General features: G+C 41.6%; 1 protein-coding gene across 4 annotated transcripts in view; it reads right to left on the bottom strand.

Annotated features, from left to right (window-relative positions):
• ehmt2 (euchromatic histone-lysine N-methyltransferase 2) overlaps window positions 1-19,678 on the bottom strand; it is a 26,587-nt gene extending 6,909 nt beyond the window's left edge. Inside the window, exons 1-18 of one of the 4 annotated variants that reach the window (XM_087786156.1) lie at window positions 19,606-19,678; window positions 18,566-18,629; window positions 16,695-16,826; window positions 16,384-16,631; window positions 15,103-15,169; window positions 14,969-15,045; window positions 12,023-12,070; window positions 11,887-11,965; window positions 11,761-11,829; window positions 11,572-11,708; window positions 9,386-9,529; window positions 8,958-9,277; window positions 8,664-8,888; window positions 7,122-7,204; window positions 6,949-7,055; window positions 3,564-3,686; window positions 3,405-3,506; window positions 2,463-2,567 (exon numbers count right to left, since the gene is read on the bottom strand). In XM_087786156.1, coding sequence (XP_087642282.1) covers window positions 2,463-2,567; window positions 3,405-3,506; window positions 3,564-3,686; window positions 6,949-7,055; window positions 7,122-7,204; window positions 8,664-8,888; window positions 8,958-9,277; window positions 9,386-9,529; window positions 11,572-11,708; window positions 11,761-11,829; window positions 11,887-11,965; window positions 12,023-12,070; window positions 14,969-15,045; window positions 15,103-15,169; window positions 16,384-16,631; window positions 16,695-16,826; window positions 18,566-18,629; window positions 19,606-19,632 — 2,157 coding nt within the window. In that variant the 5' untranslated portion in view covers window positions 19,633-19,678. Of the gene's footprint in view, window positions 1-2,462; window positions 2,568-3,404; window positions 3,507-3,563; window positions 3,687-6,948; window positions 7,056-7,121; window positions 7,205-8,663; window positions 8,889-8,957; window positions 9,278-9,385; window positions 9,530-11,571; window positions 11,709-11,760; window positions 11,830-11,886; window positions 11,966-12,022; window positions 12,071-14,968; window positions 15,170-16,383; window positions 16,632-16,694; window positions 16,827-18,565; window positions 18,630-19,605 lie in introns of all 4 variants that reach the window. The other 3 variants (XM_087786157.1, XM_087786154.1, XM_087786155.1) reach the window with 3 other exon arrangements.
• Window positions 19,679-19,897: the final 219 nt, after the last annotated feature.

Below are 19,897 nucleotides of genomic sequence, written 5' to 3'. Positions count from 1 at the left end.
TGAACCCATGACACGTGTGTCGTGTTGAACCCATGACACGTGTTTCGTGTTGAACCCATGACACGTGTGTCGTGTTGAACCCAAGACACGTGTGTCGTGTTGAACCCATGACACGTGTTTCGTGTTGAACCCATGACACGTGTCACGTGAACCCATGACACGTGTGTCGTGTTGAACCCATGACACGTGTGTCGTGTTGAACCCATGACACGTGTTTCGTGTTGAACCCATGACACGTGTGTCTTGTTGAACCCATGACACGTGTGTCGTGTTGAACCCATGACACGTGTGTCGTGTTGAACCCATGACACGTGTGTCTTGTTGAACCCATGACACGTGTGTCGTGTTGAACCCATGACACGTGTTTCGTGTTGAACCCATGACACGTGTGTCGTGTTGAACCCATGACACGTGTGTCGTGTTGAACCCATGACACGTGTTTCGTGTTGAACCCATGACACGTGTCACGTGAACCCATGACACGTGTGTCGTGTTGAACCCATGACACGTGTTTCGTGTTGAACCCATGACACGTGTGTCGTGTTGAACCCAAGACACGTGTGTCGTGTTGAACCCATGACACGTGTTTCGTGTTGAACCCATGACACGTGTTTCGTGTTGAACCCATGAAAAGTGTGTCATGTGAACCCATGACACGTGTGTCGTGTGAACCCATGACACGTGTGTCATGTGAACCCTTGGAAAGTGTGTCATGTGAACCCATGAAAAGTGTGTCATGTGAACCCATGACACGTGTCGTGTTGAACCCATGACACCTGTGTCATGTTGAACCCATGACACCTGTGTCGCGTTGAACCCATGAAAAGTGTGTCATGTGAACCCATTACACGTGTCATGTGAACCCATGAAAAGTGTGTCATGTGAACCCATGACACTTGTGTCATGTGAACCCATGAAAAGTGTGTCATGTGAACCCATGACACGTGTGTCATGTGAACCCATGACACGTGTGTCGCGTTGAACCCATGAAAAGTGTGTCATGTGAACCCATCACACGTGTTTCGTGTTGAACCCATGAAAAGTGTGTCATGTGAACCCATGACACGTGTGTCATGTGAACCCATGAAAAGTGTGTCATGTGAACCCATGACACGTGTGTCATGTGAACCCATGACACGTGTGTCATGTGAACCCATGACACGTGTGTCATGTGAACCCATGACACGTGTGTCGCGTTGAACCCATGAAAAGTGTGTCATGTGAACCCATCACACGTGTGTTGTGTTGAACCCATGAAAAGTGTGTCATGTGAACCCAAGACACGTGTGTCGTGTTGAACCCATGACACGTGTTTCGTGTTGAACCCATGACACGTGTTTCGTGTTGAACCCATGAAAAGTGTGTCATGTGAACCCATGACACGTGTGTCGTGTTGAACCCATGAAAAGTGTGTCATGTGAACCCATGACACGTGTGTCATGTGAACCCATGAAAAGTGTGTCATGTGAACCCATGACACGTGTGTCATGTGAACCCATGACACGTGTGTCATGTGAACCCATGACACGTGTGTCGCGTTGAACCCATGAAAAGTGTGTCATGTGAACCCATCACACGTGTGTTGTGTTGAACCCATGAAAAGTGTGTCATGTGAACCCAAGACACGTGTGTCGTGTTGAACCCATGACACGTGTTTCGTGTTGAACCCATGACACGTGTTTCGTGTTGAACCCATGAAAAGTGTGTCATGTGAACCCATGACACGTGTGTCGTGTGAACCCATGACACGTGTGTCATGTGAACCCTTGGAAAGTGTGTCATGTGAACCCATGAAAAGTGTGTCATGTGAACCCATGACACGTGTCGTGTTGAACCCATGACACCTGTGTCGTGTTGAACCCATGAAAAGTGTGTCATGTGAACCCATGACACGTGTGTTGTGTTGAACCCATGAAAAGTGTGTCATGTGAACCCATGACACGTGTGTCGTGTGAACCCATGACACGTGTGTCATGTGAACCCTTGGAAAGTGTGTCATGTGAACCCATGAAAAGTGTGTCATGTGAACCCATGACACCTGTGTCATGTTGAACCCATGACACCTGTGTCGCGTTGAACCCATGAAAAGTGTGTCATGTGAACCCATGACACGTGTGTTGTGTTGAACCCATGAAAAGTGTGTCATGTGAACCCATTACACGTGTCATGTGAACCCATGAAAAGTGTGTCATGTGAACCCATGACACGTGTGTCATGTGAACCCATGAAAAGTGTGTCATGTGAACCCATGACACGTGTGTCATGTGAACCCATGACACGTGTGTCGCGTTGAACCCATGAAAAGTGTGTCATGTGAACCCATCACACGTGTGTCGTGTTGAACCCATGAAAAGTGTGTCATGTGAACCCATGACACGTGTGTCGTGTTGAACCCATGAAAAGTGTGTCATGTGAACCCATGACACCTGTGTCGTGTTGAACCCATGACACGTGTGTCTCACCTTGTCGTTGATGGTGACGTTGGCGCCTCGGTTGAGCAGCGCTCTGATGACCTGCACGTGCTTGTGCTCGGCCGCCCAGATGATCGGCGTCCAGCCGCCGCTGTCCTGTGACACGATGATGTCATCAGAGTGAGGATGATGTCATCAGAGTGAGGATGATGTCATCAGAGTGAGGATGATGTCATCAGAGTGAGGATGATGTCATCAGAGTGAGGATGATGTCATCAGAGTGTGGATGATGTCATCAGAGTGAGGATGATGTCATCAGAGTGAGGATGATGTCATCAGAGTGAGGATGATGTCATCAGAGTGAGGATGATGTCATCAGAGTGAGGATGATGTCATCAGAGTGTGGATGATGTCATCAGAGTGAGGATGATGTCATCAGAGTGAGGATGATGTCATCAGAGTGAGGATGATGTCATCAGAGTGAGGATGATGTCATCAGAGTGAGGATGATGTCATCAGAGTGAGGATGATGTCATCAGAGTGTGGATGATGTCATCAGAGTGAGGATGATGTCATCAGAGTGTGGATGATGTCATCAGAGTGAGGATGATGTCATCAGAGTGTGGATGATGTCATCAGAGTGAGGATGATGTCATCAGAGTGAGGATGATGTCATCAGAGTGAGGATGATGTCATCAGAGTGAGGATGATGTCATCAGAGTGAGGATGATGTCATCAGAGTGAGGATGATGTCATCAGAGTGTGGATGATGTCATCAGAGTGAGGATGATGTCATCAGAGTGAGGATGATGTCATCAGAGTGAGGATGATGTCATCAGAGTGAGGATGATGTCATCAGAGTGAGGATGATGTCATCAGAGTGAGGATGATGTCATCAGAGTGTGGATGATGTCATCAGAGTGAGGATGATGTCATCAGAGTGAGGATGATGTCATCAGAGTGAGGATGATGTCATCAGAGTGGAGGACTCACCTGGGCGTTCACGTCCACCTGCCCGCTCTCCAGCAACATGCCCACGATCTCCAGGTTACCCTGTTTGGACGCGTGATGCAGTCCAGTGTACCCCTCCTCCTCCTGAAGACACGCCCACGTCAGACCCGTCAATCACCCGCTGCAGTAACTCACGCTCACCACGTGGTGGACGGTGGCGCCGTTCTGGATCAGATAGCGAGTCACTTCGGCGTGATTGTTGACGATGGCGTCCAGCAGAGGAGTGCGTGTGTCCTTGTCCTGGGCGTCCAGCTGAGCCCCCGCCTGTCGCACACACAGCACAACGTTTGGGCCTCACAAGCCTTTGACCCCGAGTAGCTGGGACAGACTTTGTTAGAGAGAATGAGCCAGAAATATGAACCGATGAATGAAAGAAAGACGTGTCGATGCACTGAGTTCAGATTATTTCATGAGATTATTTTGATATATTTATAGGTTTATTTCCATCATTCTATGGTTTATATTATATATAATATATATTTTATATAATGAAGTTTGTATAAAATAAAAGTATTTTTTATTTATTTTAAATGAACATAATACAAATATTCACAGCGTTTGTTCGTGTTTGTGTTGCAATAAAATTGTCAAGAACTCGACAATACTACACATATATACATGTTACTACACTATCACAACACCAGAGTCAAGTACTGGACAATACTACACATATATACTTGTTACTACACTATCACAACACCAGAGTCAAGTACTGGACAATACTACACATATATACTTGTTACTACACTATCACAACACCAGAGTCAAGTACTGGACAATACTACACATATATACTTGTTACTACACTATCACAACACCAGAGTCAAGTACTGGACAATACTACACATATATACTTGTTACTACACTATCACAACACCAGAGTCAAGTACTGGACAATACTACACATATATACTTGTTACTACACTATCACAACACCAGAGTCAAGTACTGGACAATACTACACATATATACGTGTTACTACACTATCACAACACCAGAGTCAAGTACTGGACAATACTACACATATATACTTGTTACTACACTATCACAACACCAGAGTCAAGTACTGGACAATACTACACATATATACTTGTTACTACACTATCACAACACCAGAGTCAAGTACTGGACAATACTACACATATATCTTTGTTACTACACTATCACAACACCAGAGTCAAGTACTGGACAATACTACACATATATCCTTGTTACTACACTATCACAACACCAGAGTCAAGTACTGGACAATACTACACATATATCCTTGTTACTACACTATCACAACACCAGAGTCAAGTACTGGACAATACTACACATATATACTTGTTACTACACTATCACAACACCAGAGTCAAGTACTGGACAATACTACACATATATACTTGTTACTACACTATCACAACACCAGAGTCAAGTACTGGACAATACTACACATATATACTTGTTACTACACTATCACAACACCAGAGTCAAGTACTGGACAATACTACACATATATACTTGTTACTACACTATCACAACACCAGAGTCAAGTACTGGACAATACTACACATATATACTTGTTACTACACTATCACAACACCAGAGTCAAGTACTGGACAATACTACACATATATACTTGTTACTACACTATCACAACACCAGAGTCAAGTACTGGACAATACTACACATATATACTTGTTACTACACTATCACAACACCAGATTCAAGTACTGACAATACTACACATATATACTTGTTACTACACTATTACAACACCAGAGTCAAGTACTGGACAATACTACACATATATACGTGTTACTACACTATCACAACACCAGAGTCAAGTACTGGACAATACTACACATATATACTTGTTACTACACTATCACAACACCAGAGTCAAGTACTGGACAATACTACACATATATACTTGTTACTACACTATCACAACACCAGAGTCAAGTACTGGACAATACTACACATATATACGTGTTACTACACTATCACAACACCAGAGTCAAGTACTGGACAATACTACACATATATACTTGTTACTACACTATCACAACACCAGAGTCAAGTACTGGACAATACTACACATATATACTTGTTACTACACTATCACAACACCAGAGTCAAGTACTGGACAATACTACACATATATACTTGTTACTACACTATCACAACACCAGATTCAAGTACTGACAATACTACACATATATACTTGTTACTACACTATCACAACACCAGAGTCAAGTACTGGACAATACTACACATATATATGTGTTACTACACTATCACAACACCAGAGTCAAGTACTGGACAATACTACACATATATACTTGTTACTACACTATCACAACACCAGAGTCAAGTACTGGACAATACTACACATATATACTTGTTACTACACTATCACAACACCAGAGTCAAGTACTGACAATACTACACATATATACTTGTTACTACACTATCACAACACCAGAGTCAAGTACTGGACAATACTACACATATATACTTGTTACTACACTATCACAACACCAGAGTCAAGTACTGGACAATACTACACATATATACTTGTTACTACACTATCACAACACCAGAGTCAAGTACTGACAATACTCCACATACATACTTGTTACTACACTATCACAACACCAGAGTCAAGTACTGACAATACTCCACATACATACTTGTTACTACACTATCACAACACCAGAGTCAAGTACTGACAATACTCCTCATACATACTTGTTACTACACTATCACAACACCAGAGTCAAGTACTGACAATACTCCACATACATACTTGTTACTACACTATCACAACACCAGAGTCAAGTACTGGACAATACTACACATATATACTTGTTACTACACTATCACAACACCAGAGTCAAGTACTGGACAATACTACACATATATACTTGTTACTACACTATCACAACACCAGAGTCAAGTACTGGACAATACTACACATATATACTTGTTACTACACTATCACAACACCAGAGTCAAGTACTGACAATACTCCACATACATACTTGTTACTACACTATCACAACACCAGAGTCAAGTACTGGACAATACTACACATATATACTTGTTACTACACTATCACAACACCAGAGTCAAGTACTGGACAATACTACACATATATACTTGTTACTACACTATCACAACACCAGAGTCAAGTACTGGACAATACTACACATATATACTTGTTACTACACTATCACAACACCAGAGTCAAGTACTGACAATACTCCACATACATACTTGTTACTACACTATCACAACACCAGAGTCAAGTACTGACAATACTCCACATACATACTTGTTACTACACTATCACAACACCAGAGTCAAGTACTGACAATACTCCACATACATACTTGCTACTACACTATCACAACACCAGAGTCAAGTACTGACAATACTACACATACATACTTGTTACTACACTATCACAACACCAGAGTCAAGTACTGACAATACTCCACATACATACTTGCTACTACACTAAGAAGTGAACACAGACCTGCACCAGGATGTAACAAAGCTCCAACTGTCCTCTCTGAGCTGCTGCATGAAGAGCCGAGCGTTTGTTCTGAGAGTCCGACTGGTACGTTGGGTCCAGACCTTCCACTGCATCAGAAACACAGACGTCAGTACTGACCAGCAGAGGTTCGGGTCATGAAGAGTGGAACTGACTGAGCATGAGCAGAACTCGGTGAACCTCCCCTTGTTTGGCGGCCTGGTAGAGGTGTCGAGGGTGGAACCGGACCTTCTTCTTCCTGAGGACACAGTTGATCACGGGTCACAACATGGATTCATCATCAATCATGTCTCGTGTAACGAAGAACTCATTCTTTTTTGTCAGGAGATCTCAGTCATATCAACAAAACAATTCAAGCTGCAGATCTGAGTTCACTGAGAGGGGACTGGATGAAGAGAGGTATTTTTAAAATACTTTTTATCTCGACTGAAAAGAGAATCAGAAAATAGTTTTTCAGAGTTTGACAGAGACTAGAGAAACTGGAGAAACCAGCAGGAAGATATAACACATTTGATGACTTTATATTCTAACAATCAAAATGAAAGAACATTTCTAAGTTAAAACAAACGGTTTAAATTTTTAAAAAACTCACAAAATTTCTTTCTTGTTAAAGAAAAATACATTATATATATATTATACATTGATCTCAAGGTCGGGATTTGGCAACGTTTTTACTTTTTAAGTTTATTCAAGTCTTCTTGAATTAAAGTTTTTAATTGAAAATGTTTTTTGACTGAATAAATTCTTAGGAATATAGAAATATTTCATATGTAAGTCACTGGATGAATGTACAACAATAATAAATACATACTCAACACATGAATATGTAATAAATAATAAACACATGAATATGTAATAAATAAATACTAAACACATGAATATCTAATAAATAATAAACACATGAATATGTAATAAATAAATACTAAACACATGAATATATAATAAATAAATAAATACTAAACACATGAATATCTAATAAATAAATACTTAACACATAAATAAATACTAAACACATGAATATGTAACAAATAAATAAATACTAAACACATGAATATGTAATAAATAATAAACACATGAATATGTAATAAATAAATACTAAACACATGAATATGTAATAAATAATAAACATATGAATATGTAATAAATAAATACTAAACACATGAATATGTAATAAATAATAAACACATGAATATGTAATAAATAAATACTAAACACATGAATATGTAATAAATAAATAAATACTAAACACATGAATATGTAATAAATAAATACTTAACACATAAATAAATACTAAACACATGAATATGTAATAAATAAATAAATACTAAACACATGAATATATAATAAATAAATAAATACTAAACACATGAATATGTAATAAATAAATAAATACTAAACACATGAATATGTAATAAATACCAAACACATGAATATCTAATAAATAAATACTAAACACATAAATAAATACTAAACACATGAATATGTAATAAATAAATAAATACTAAACACATGAATATGTAATAAATACTAAACACATGAATATCTAATAAATAAATAAATACTAAACACATAAATAAATACTAAACACATGAATATCTAATAAATAAATACTAAACACATAAATAAATACTAAACACATGAATATCTAATAAATAAATACTAAACACATAAATAAATACTAAAAGGGTAAAACCTACTTCTCTGTCTCCTGGTTGAGGATGGCCTTCTGCAGCGCCGCCCTGCTGGGCCCTGCTGGAAGTGCACTCGGACAGACTGGTTTCCCATTGGGCAGACACAGCGAGGGGCCCACGCTGTCCACGCCCTCCTCTGGGGGGGCGGCGGCGGCGGCTAGAGGCTGCGACGCCTGCTGCTGCTCCGGCTCCACGGCGACCGTCACCAGGCCGCGGCTTCTCATCCGAGCGCTGCAGCGGGACCAGGAGGACGAGAACGGGGTGAGATGAACCCGATCCTCGGGGGTCCCGGGGTCTCACCTGAGGGGTCGCGCCGGCATCTTGTCGCTCCTCGCCCCGCCCGTGGAGGCGGTGAGCGAGAGGGACGAGGGCGCGGTGGGCGGCAGCGACGAGGCGGTGGTGGACGAGGCCGACATGGTGACCACCGCCGACGGAGACGACACCGGACCGGCGCCCGGCAGCGTGACCTCCTGGGCCTCCGAGGCGTCCTCGCCGCAGTGAGGGCAGAACAGCATCCCGCCGTTGTGGGCTCGTCCGCGACCGCCGCCCAGAACCGTCACGCAGCTGCGGTGGAAGCGGTGGGCGATGCTCTGGTTGGGGCAGCACTCCAGGAACGTGCCCTGGAAGAGAGCGGGAGGTGAGACTCATGCTGGAGACTGGGACCTCGTCCTGAAGGTCCTGCAGGTCCCGCAGGTCCTGAAGGTCCTGAAGGTCCTGAAGGTACGCACCGCGATGCAGAAGTAGCCGCAGCCCGGGCAGCAGTGGTGCTTGACCATGTGCGAGCGATGAGGCTCACACAGCAGCATCAGGGGGATACGACTGGACGGACGCATCGTCTCGGCCTTCATGGTCTGGTTGGAACAAGGTCGGAGCTGTCGGACCAGAGAACATCGTGAACCAGAGAACATCGTGAACATCGTGAACCAGAGAACATCGTGAACCAGAGAACATCGTGAACATCGTGAACCGGAGAACATCGTGAACCAGAGAACATCGTGAACCAGAGAACATCGTGAACATCGTGAACCAGAGAACATCGTGAACCAGAGAACATCGTGAACCAGAGAACATCGTGAACCAGAGAACATCGTGAACATCGTGAACCGGAGAACATCGTGAACCAGAGAACATCGTGAACCAGAGAACATCGTGAACATCGTGAACCAGAGAACATCGTGAACCAGAGAACATCGTGAACCAGAGAACATCGTGAACCAGAGAACATCGTGAACATCGTGAACCGGAGAACATCGTGAACATCGTGAACCGGAGAACATCGTGAACATCGTGAACCGGAGAACATCGTGAACATCGTGAACCGGTGAACATCGTGAACATCGTGAACCGGTGAACATCGTGAACATCGTGAACCGGTGAACATCGTGAACCGGAGAACATCGTGAACATCGTGAACATCGTGAACATCGTGAACCGGAGAACATCGTGAACCTGAGAACATCGTGAACCGGAGAACATCGTGAACCGGAGAACATCGTGAACCGGAGAACATCGTGAACCGGAGAACATCGTGAACCGGAGAACATCGTGAACCAGAGAACATCGTGAACATCGTGAATATTGTGAACATCGTGAACCGGAGAACATCGTGAACCAGAGAACATCGTGAACATCGTGAACCGGAGAACATCGTGAACCGGAGAACATCGTGAACCGGAGAACATCGTGAACCAGAGAACATCGTGAACCAGAGAACATCGTGAACCAGAGAACATCGTGAACCAGAGAACATCGTGAACCAGAGAACATCGTGAACCAGAGAACATCGTGAACATCGTGAACATCGTGAACCGGAGAACATCGTGAACCGGAGAACATCGTGAACCGGAGAACATCGTGAACCAGAGAACATCGTGAACATCGTGAACCGGAGAACATCGTAAACATCGTGAACCGGAGAACATCGTGACCCAGAGAACATCGTGAACATCGTGAACCGGAGAACATCGTAAACATCGTGAACCGGAGAACATCGTAAACATCGTGAACCGGAGAACATCGTAAACATCGTGAACCGGAGAACATCGTAAACACCGTGAACCGGAGAACATCGTGAACCAGAGAACATCGTGAACATCCTGAACCGGAAAACATCGTGAACATCGTGAACCAGAGAAAATGCATGAACGTCCATCGATGAAGAACCGAAGACACAACAGTCTGGTTTGTAATCGTTCAAAAATATACCGTATTCTCCGGACTATAAGTGTCAGTTTTTTTCATAGTTTGTCCGCGACTTATACTCTGGAGCGACTTATGTGTGAAATTATTACCACATTATTATATCATTTCACATGTTATTCTCACACTAAACCACCAGAGGGCGCTCTAGGCCTGTGTTGATCATTTCCACGTAGAAGAGGAAGCATCTTCTACCTCCGGAGTTAGTTAGTTGTTTAAAAGTGACACGAGGATGAAGAGTTATTTGGAGTTACACGGATGGTTTGGTAAACTAGTTAGTTATTGATGCTATAGTTCTCTGAATAACTCTTCATATGTTATGTTAACATACCAGGTTCTCACTTCATGTAACGTAACATTATTCTGTTGTTGCCTCTAGTTTTATTTAATCTTTCAAGATCACATGTCTGTTCTTGGATTTTATCAAATCAATTTCCCCCAAAAATGCGACTTATTGTTGAGTTGATAGTTATTTCCTCCACTAACGTTTAACTAAGTAACAGTTATTTGTAAAGATCTTTCCGTCACAAAGCACTTAAACAATCCAATGATTTCTTTTAAATCCTCCTTTCGTTTGTTTCTAGAGACTCGGGTGTAAATCTTTCCACAAAAAGCAAAGATTCAAACAGACATAATTGACATTAATAAATAATTAAACTGCACAGATCTTTGTCCTGTGATTGTTTTTTTTCAAGGTCAAAGGTCGCGTCCTCACCTCTCCGTCGTAACTCTCCGTGGCCATGCAGCGCCTGCTGTCACGAGCGCCGCCGGCGTCCAGGCGCGGCGCCTCCATCCTGCAGCTGCACAGAGGAAGCTCCTCCATCCTCTCGGTGTCGCCGGCCTCGCTGCCCTCTGCAGGATCCAGGGTCACTCAGGGGTCACCTTCCACCGGGTCAGGACTCACCGTGATGCGGCGACAGGGTCAGGCCGTCCAGGGCGCCCAGAGGAACCTCCGTGTACTCCGTGGATCCACCTGTGGAGCAGAAGCAGTCGAGTCACGACCACATGGACGGGGTCGGTGTCTTCGGACCTTTGGGGGCGCCGTCCGTGCATCTGTCCACGTCCGACTCGCTCCACACGCACTCGTCCGTCTTCCTTCCTTCCTTCGACTGTAAACACGGGTCACAGCTGACTTCAGCCCAGATCACCGTCAGGTCTTCACTCACCTGGTGTGAGGTGTTGGTGTCCAGAGAGTCTCTGCAGCCGTTCTTCACCTGACGGACCAGAAGAAAGAAGTTCTGATGAAACCAACAGTTGATGATCAACGTAGTCAAGTATTTGTTTCTCCGTCACGAGTAACACGAGCAAATCTGCTCGATTCAGGTCGACTTCTGTTGGTGTTTGTTCTGATCGTGTGTCGACTTCAGAACCGTTTCAAGAAGAGGAAGTCGTTGCACTTTTGTCTCTTCAGTCCAGTTTCTGCAGCGATGGACAAGTACATGAAAATTAACTAGAAACATGCATTTTCAGAAGAAAATACAGTGTGAATGTGGACTCTGCTGTGGAAGTAGAAGTAGAAGTAGTGGAAGTAGTAGCTAAAGCAGAAGTAGTAGTAGTAGTAGTAGTAGTAGTAGTAGTAGTAGTAGTAGAAGTAGTAGTGGAAGTAGTAGCTAAAGTAGAAGTAGTAGAAGTAGTAGTAGTAGTAGTAGAAGTTTTAGTGGAAGTAGTAGCTAAAGTAGAAGTAGTAGAAGTAGTAGTGGAAGTAGTAGCTAAAGTAGAAGTAGTAGAAGTAGTAGTAGTAGTAGAAGTAGTAGTGGAAGTAGTAGCTAAAGTAGAAGTAGTAGTAGTAGTAGAAGTAGTAGTGGAAGTAGTAGCTAAAGTAGAAGTAGTAGAAGTTTTAGTGGAAGTAGTAGCTAAAGTAGAAGTAGTAGAAGTAGTAGTAGTAGTAGTAGTAGTAGTAGAAGTAGTAGTGGAAGTAGTAGCTAAAGTAGAAGTAGTAGAAGTAGTAGTAGTAGTAGTAGTAGTAGTAGAAGTAGTAGTGGAAGTAGTAGCTAAAGTAGAAGTAGTAGAAGTAGTAGTAGTAGTAGAAGTAGTAGTGGAAGTAGTAGCTAAAGTAGAAGTAGTAGTAGTAGAAGTAGTAGTGGAAGTAGTAGCTAAAGCAGAAGTAGTAGTAGTAGTAGTAGAAGTAGTAGCGGAAGTAGTAGCTAAAGTAGAAGTAGTAGAAGTAGTAGTAGTAGTAGTAGTAGTAGAAGTAGTAGTGGAAGTAGTAGCTAAAGTAGAAGTAGTATAAGTAGTAGTAGTAGTAGAAGTAGTAGTGGAAGTAGTAGCTAAAGTAGAAGTAGTAGAAGTAGTAGTAGTAGTAGAAGTAGTAGTGGAAGTAGTAGCTAAAGTAGAAGTAGTAGTAGTAGAAGTAGTAGTGGAAGTAGTAGCTAAAGCAGAAGTAGTAGTAGTAGTAGTAGTAGTAGAAGTAGTAGTGGAAGTAGTAGCTAAAGTAGAAGTAGTAGAAGTAGTAGTAGTAGTAGTAGTAGTAGAAGTAGTAGTGGAAGTAGTAGCTAAAGTAGAAGTAGTAGAAGTAGTAGTAGTAGTAGAAGTAGTAGTGGAAGTAGTAGCTAAAGTAGAAGTAGTAGAAGTAGTAGTAGTAGTAGAAGTAGTAGTGGAAGTAGTAGCTAAAGTAGAAGTAGTAGTAGTAGTAGTAGAAGTAGTAGTGGAAGTAGTAGCTAAAGCAGAAGTAGTAGTAGTAGTAGTAGAAGTAGTAGTGGAAGTAGTAGCTAAAGTAGAAGTAGTAGAAGTAGTAGTAGTAGAAGTAGTAGTGGAAGTAGTAGCTAAAGTAGAAGTAGTAGAAGTAGTAGTGGAAGTAGTAGCTAAAGTAGAAGTAGTAGAAGTAGTGGTAGTAGTAGAAGTAGTAGTAGCTAAAGTAGAAGTAGTAGAAGTAGTAGTAGTAGTAGTAGAAGTAGTAGTGGAAGTAGTAGCTAAAGTAGAAGTAGTAGAAGTAGTAGTAGTAGTAGAAGTAGTAGTGGAAGTAGTAGCTAAAGTAGAAGTAGTAGAAGTAGTAGTAGTAGTAGTAGAAGTAGTAGTGGAAGTAGTAGCCAAAGTAGAAGTAGTATAAGTAGTAGTAGTAGTGGAAGTAGTAGCTAAAGCAGAAGTAGTAGTAGTAGTAGTGGAAGTAGTAGCTAAAGTAGAAGTAGTAGAAGTAGTAGTAGTAGTAGTAGAAGTAGTAGTGGAAGTAGTAGCTAAAGTAGAAGTAGTAGTAGTAGTAGAAGTAGTAGTGGAAGTAGTAGCTAAAGTAGAAGTAGTAGTAGTAGTAGCAGAAGTAGAAGTAGTTGTGGAATTAGTAGTTAAAGTAGAAGAAGTGTAATAAGTAGTAAAAGTAGAAGTAGTAGTAGTAGTAGTAGAAGTAGTAGTGGAAGTAGTAGCTAAAGTAGAAGTAGTAGAAGTAGTAGTGGAAGTAGTAGCTAAAGTAGAAGTAGTAGAAGTAGTAGTAGTAGTAGAAGTAGTAGTGGAAGTAGTAGCTAAAGTAGAAGTAGTAGTAGTAGTAGCAGAAGTAGAAGTAGTTGTGGAATTAGTAGTTAAAGTAGAAGAAGTGTAATAAGTAGTAAAAGTAGAAGTAGTAGTAGTATGAGTAGTAGAAGTAGTAGTTGAAATAGTAGCTTAAGTAGAAGAAGTGGAATAAGTAGTAAAAGTAAAAGTAGTAGAAATGTAAAAGTAATAGTAGAACTAGTAGTAAAAGTAGAAGTAGTAGTAGAACTAGTAGTAAAAGTAGTAGTAGAACTAGTAGTAGAAATAGAAGTAGTAGGTCAAAGTGGAAGGAAACATGAGTTGAAGAGTTTCCCATTGAAATGAATGAGGTAGAAAAAGATGTGAATACTTCCAAGAATACTTCCAAGTACTCATACAATAAACAAATAAATACGCAGCAGATTCTGTCTGTGATAATAATGTCAGATATTTTAGCCTCAAAAACAGCATCTTTAGCCTGAAACTATCATCAAAGGTTTTAAATAAGTCACTGAAGTAAAAACGTGTGTATTTTAAGACTTGGTTCTTCTGTACAGTTGTTTATCCAGATGTGACTCAGTGAACAACATATACAACATTAATTCACTATGAACTGTGAAGATGAAACCAGAGTTAATCATCTCACAGTGAGTCCTTCAAACATCTGTTGAACTTACGAGGATCTGAGAATTGTCAGGAACGTTCTCAGACTTCTCTGGTGAAGGAACATCTGACAGTTTCCTCTTCTTCGCTGCTGTTGAGAGATGATTCAAGAGTGACGTTGGTGAAGAACATGAGTGAAGCCACCGACCAGTTTCTGAGTCTGAAGCTGCTGCACTGGATCCTGAAGGAGTGTTTGGTCTGTCGGTGGAGATCTTCTGCAGGAAGACACACAACATCTTCAGACTCACAACGAGTCACACAGACACACAACTGAACTGTGAACACACACTTCATGATCCATTTATATATCCATCCATCCAACTATATATCCACCCATCCTTCTATCTTTCCATCCATTTTCATATCCATCCATCCATCCATCCATCCAACTATATATCCATCCATCCTTCTAGCTTTCCATCCATTTTCATATCCATCCATCCATCCATTCTTCCTTCCATCCAACTATACATCCATCCATTTATACATCCATCCTTCTATCTTTCCATCCATTTTCATATCCATCCATCCATCCATCCATTATTCCTTCCATCCATCCATCCATCCATCCAACTATATATCCATCCATTTATACATCCATCCATCAATCCATTTATATATCCATCCATTTATATATCCATCCATCCATTTATATATATATATCCATCCATCCATCCATCCATCCATTTATATATCCATCCATCCATCCATTTATATATCCATCCATCCATTTATATATCCATACATCCATCCATCCATCCATGTATATATCCATCCATCCATTTATATATCCATCCATTTATACATCCATCCATTTATATATCCATCCATCCATCCATCCATCCATGTATATATCCATCCATCCATCCATTTATATATCCATCCATCCATCCATCCATCCATTTATATATCCATCCATCCATCCAACTATATATCCATCCATTTATACATCCATCCATTTATATATCCATCCATCCATCCATCCATCCATGTATATATCCATCCATCCATCCATTTATATATCCATCCATCCATCCATCCATCCATCCATCCATTTATATATCCATCCATCCATCCATCCATCATATTTGTACTAATAGTACATGATGATGTCATTAATCAAACGTTCTGACGTTGACGACATATAAAGTTGTCATGTTTTAAAACAAGATGATCATAGAGAACAGATGGACAAGAATAAGAGTCAAACTGAAAAGTAAAAAAGGTATATATTGAGCGTTAAGAAGGAAAGACAACAACAGACTCATACACCTGTTTGTACCTTTCTTTTTTCTTGATGCTACATTTTTAAGTGGTTGATTAACGTTTGAATCCAATGCATGGACAAAAGCGAGGGAACAAAATACTAAGATAATATAGAGAGAAGTAACTAAAGTATCCACATTAAATAGTTTTTGTTGTGACTGACCTTGGCCAGGACTGGTCTGTTCATGGTCTTGCGGGCCCGATGGACCTTGGCTGTGTTTGGAGACATGGACGGAGAAGAAGATGGGACGGAAGAAGGGAGCGGAGAGGAGGAGGACGAGAGAGGAGGAGGAGGAGGAGGAGGAGGAGGAGGAGCTTTACTGCCGCCGCTCGGCCCGGAGACGCTCATCTTGGCTCTGCCGGGCGACGGCATGACGGCCTCGTGAGGCGCCGTCGGCGGAGACGCGTGTTCTGTGGACGCAGAGGTCAAGAATCAGGACGAGGGTCGCGACACGAGGTCGACAAACGTTTCACCTCGTGAAGGTTTGGCCGCCGGTGAGGCAGCAGGACTCTCTGCCTCACGCTTCACCTGCGTCTCCTGCGTGGAGCGAGCGCTCGCTGCGTCGCCGTCGACTGTCTTGACGGCGGCCGGCGAGTCCAGGTCCTCTGATGACGTCGACCAGTTAATGTGCAGCGTGAGACAACTTTGTTAGCATACTTCAAATAAAACAGCTTTGCTGTGTCAGAAAATCGGACACTTGTGTACTCAAGTTAGTATTTTTAGTGCGTAAGTGCGTCTCAATTCCTAGTATGTAAATGTAGTGCTCCATACACACTACATTGTTACTAAAACGCCCACAAAACTGAGTATGAATCGATGGACACTTTCTACACTAAACGACTCCATCTTAGTGACGTTGTAAACGGAAGTTACGTCACATATATATATATATATATCTATATATATTCATATACTTCCATATATATTCATATACTTGCTGATACCGTCGTTAATATCTCGTCAATATTTCGATTCTCATATTTTTTCTTTATTTCTTTTTCCAAACTTTCAAAACGTGCTGCCAGCAGGTGTCGCTAGTGTTACTGGTTGCAACCATCGTTAAATAGTAGTAGAAGAAGAAGCTGTCGCGTCATTTCCTGTTAGTGTGTAGCAGCAGAGTTTGATTTGAGACATACTATCCATGGAGGATTAGTTACTAGTTAGTACGTACACTATCCTGATGATACTAACTTCTAGTATACTAAGAGAAGTATGTTTGAGACATACTATCTGTGGAGGATTAGTTACTAGTTAGTACGTACACTATCCTGATGCATACTAACTTCTAGTATACTAAGAGAAGTATGTTTGAGACATACTATCTGTGGAGGATTAGTTACTAGTTAGTACGTACACTATCCTGATGATACTAACTTCTAGTATACTAAGAGAAGTATGTTTGAGACATACTATCTGTGGAGGATTAGTTACTAGTTAGTACGTACACTATCCTGATGCATACTAACTTCTAGTATACTAAGAGAAGTATGTTTGAGACATACTATCTGTGGAGGATTAGTTACTAGTTAGTACGTACACTATCCTGATGATACTAACTTCTAGTATACTAAGAGAAGTATGTTTGAGACATACTATCTGTGGAGGATTAGTTACTAGTTAGTACGTACACTATCCTGATGCATACTAACTTCTAGTATACTAAGAGAAGTATGTTTGAGACATACTATCTGTGGAGGATTAGTTACTAGTTAGTACGTACACTATCCTGATGATACTAACTTCTAGTATACTAAGAGAAGTATGTTTGAGACATACTATCTGTGGAGGATTAGTTACTAGTTAGTACGTACACTATCCTGATGATACTAACTTCTAGTATACTGAGAGAAGTATGTTTGAGACATACTATCTGTGGAGGATTAGTTACTAGTTAGTACGTACACTATCCTGATGATACTAACTTCTAGTATACTAAGAGAAGTATGTTTGAGACATACTATCTGTGGAGGATTAGTTACTAGTTAGTATGTACACTATCCTGATGATACTAACTTCTAGTATACTGAGAGAAGTATGTTTGAGACATACTATCTGTGGAGGATTAGTTACTAGTTAGTACGTACACTATCCTGATGATACTAACTTCTAGTATACTGAGAGAAGTATGTTTGAGACATACTATCTGTGGAGGATTAGTTACTAGTTAGTACGTACACTATCCTGATGATACTAACTTCTAGTATACTAAGAGAAGTATGTTTGAGACATACTATCTGTGGAGGATTAGTTACTAGTTAGTACGTACACTATCCTGATGCACACTAACTTCTAGTATACTGAGAGAAGTATGTTTGAGACACAGTATTTGACTCGTAACACGTACCAGGATCAGCGTGACTCGGTCCGGCTGCAGACTCTGGTCGAGGATCATCGTCTCCATGAAGCTCCTTCGAGCAGAAAAATAATAACGTTATAGTAAAAACTGACTCGAACTACAGGCGGTGAAATCATTTATCCCGACGTCATTTGTTCACGACAAACACCTTCACCAGGAGTGTGTAGACTTTTATATTCACCGACCACACGATGCTTCGTTTCTCTGTGTACAATGTTTTCACTCGTATATTCCTGAGTCTCATGAATACTCCGGTTTCCTCCCACAGTCCAGAAACATACAGAGGTTGATTGCGAACTTTGGGAAAAATCGTCCATAGGTATGAGTGTGTGTGTGAATGGTTGTCTGTCTTTGTGCGTCCTGTCCAGGGTGTCCCCTGCCTCTCGCCCTATGATACTGGGATGGACTCCAGTCTCCCCGCGACCCCGGTGAGTGATAAAGTAGAAAATGAATTATTAAATGAATGAGTCTCATAATGTTGTTATCATACATTTTGACATATAATGACATCATCTATGTGTTGACCTGTGACCCCGTCCAGGGCGTCTCTGCCTCCCACTCGTAGAAAATGAATGAAAGAAAAGATAATAAACTAGAGAACTGGCTCCATTATAAATGTATTTAAACTAATGAAAATATATTAAAATGCACGAACATGTGGCGAGGTTTGATTTATTTAAAAGTCGTTCTTCTCCTTTAGCAAAACACAAGCTTTGTTTATTTATTTAAATGCAAATCGTGATCCATTCAGGCTCGTGAAACCACACCAGGAGATGTGAACAATAACAGCAGCAGGTGTCATGGCTGCACCGAAGAAGAAGAAGAAGAAGAAGAAGAAGTTCATTTTAAAAGAGTAACAACGTTCAAGCATTAGCATCAAGCTAGCTCTGTTAGCAACATGGCTAGCAACAGACGAACAGCTCTGAGGCACAAAAACAAGTTGTTTCTTCTGCGAAACCTCTGGCTTCAAGTGACGTGTTTCTCGAGCGCGAGTGTTATTTGTGCAGAATGTTTTCAACGTGAAGTACCTTCTTCGTTGTTTCCGCCGCAGACATGTTTCCTCGCGTCCAGAGTCGCAGCGTGGCGCGTCATCACCACGGCCCCGCCCCCTCGTCGGCGTCACCGCCATAGCCACGCCCCTCATCATCCTCTCGGCTGGTCGCTGATCACAGGTCAGATCCCGAGACAGGGTGTTGCTGCTGACCGGCGACAATTACAGTCTTGAAAACCGACGTGAGATCAGTTACGTCTGCGCCTGGAGCGAGCCAACGCTTCCGCAATCACGGCCCAGTCATTGACGCCAAATTTGAATAATAAAAC

The sequence above is a fragment of the Callionymus lyra genome, chromosome 3 (assembly GCF_982586985.1).
Source record: "Callionymus lyra chromosome 3, fCalLyr1.hap1.1, whole genome shotgun sequence".
NCBI lineage: Eukaryota > Metazoa > Chordata > Actinopteri > Syngnathiformes > Callionymidae > Callionymus > Callionymus lyra.
Note: the sequence above shows the minus strand (reverse complement) of the source record. Positions and strands in the feature narration are given on the sequence as shown.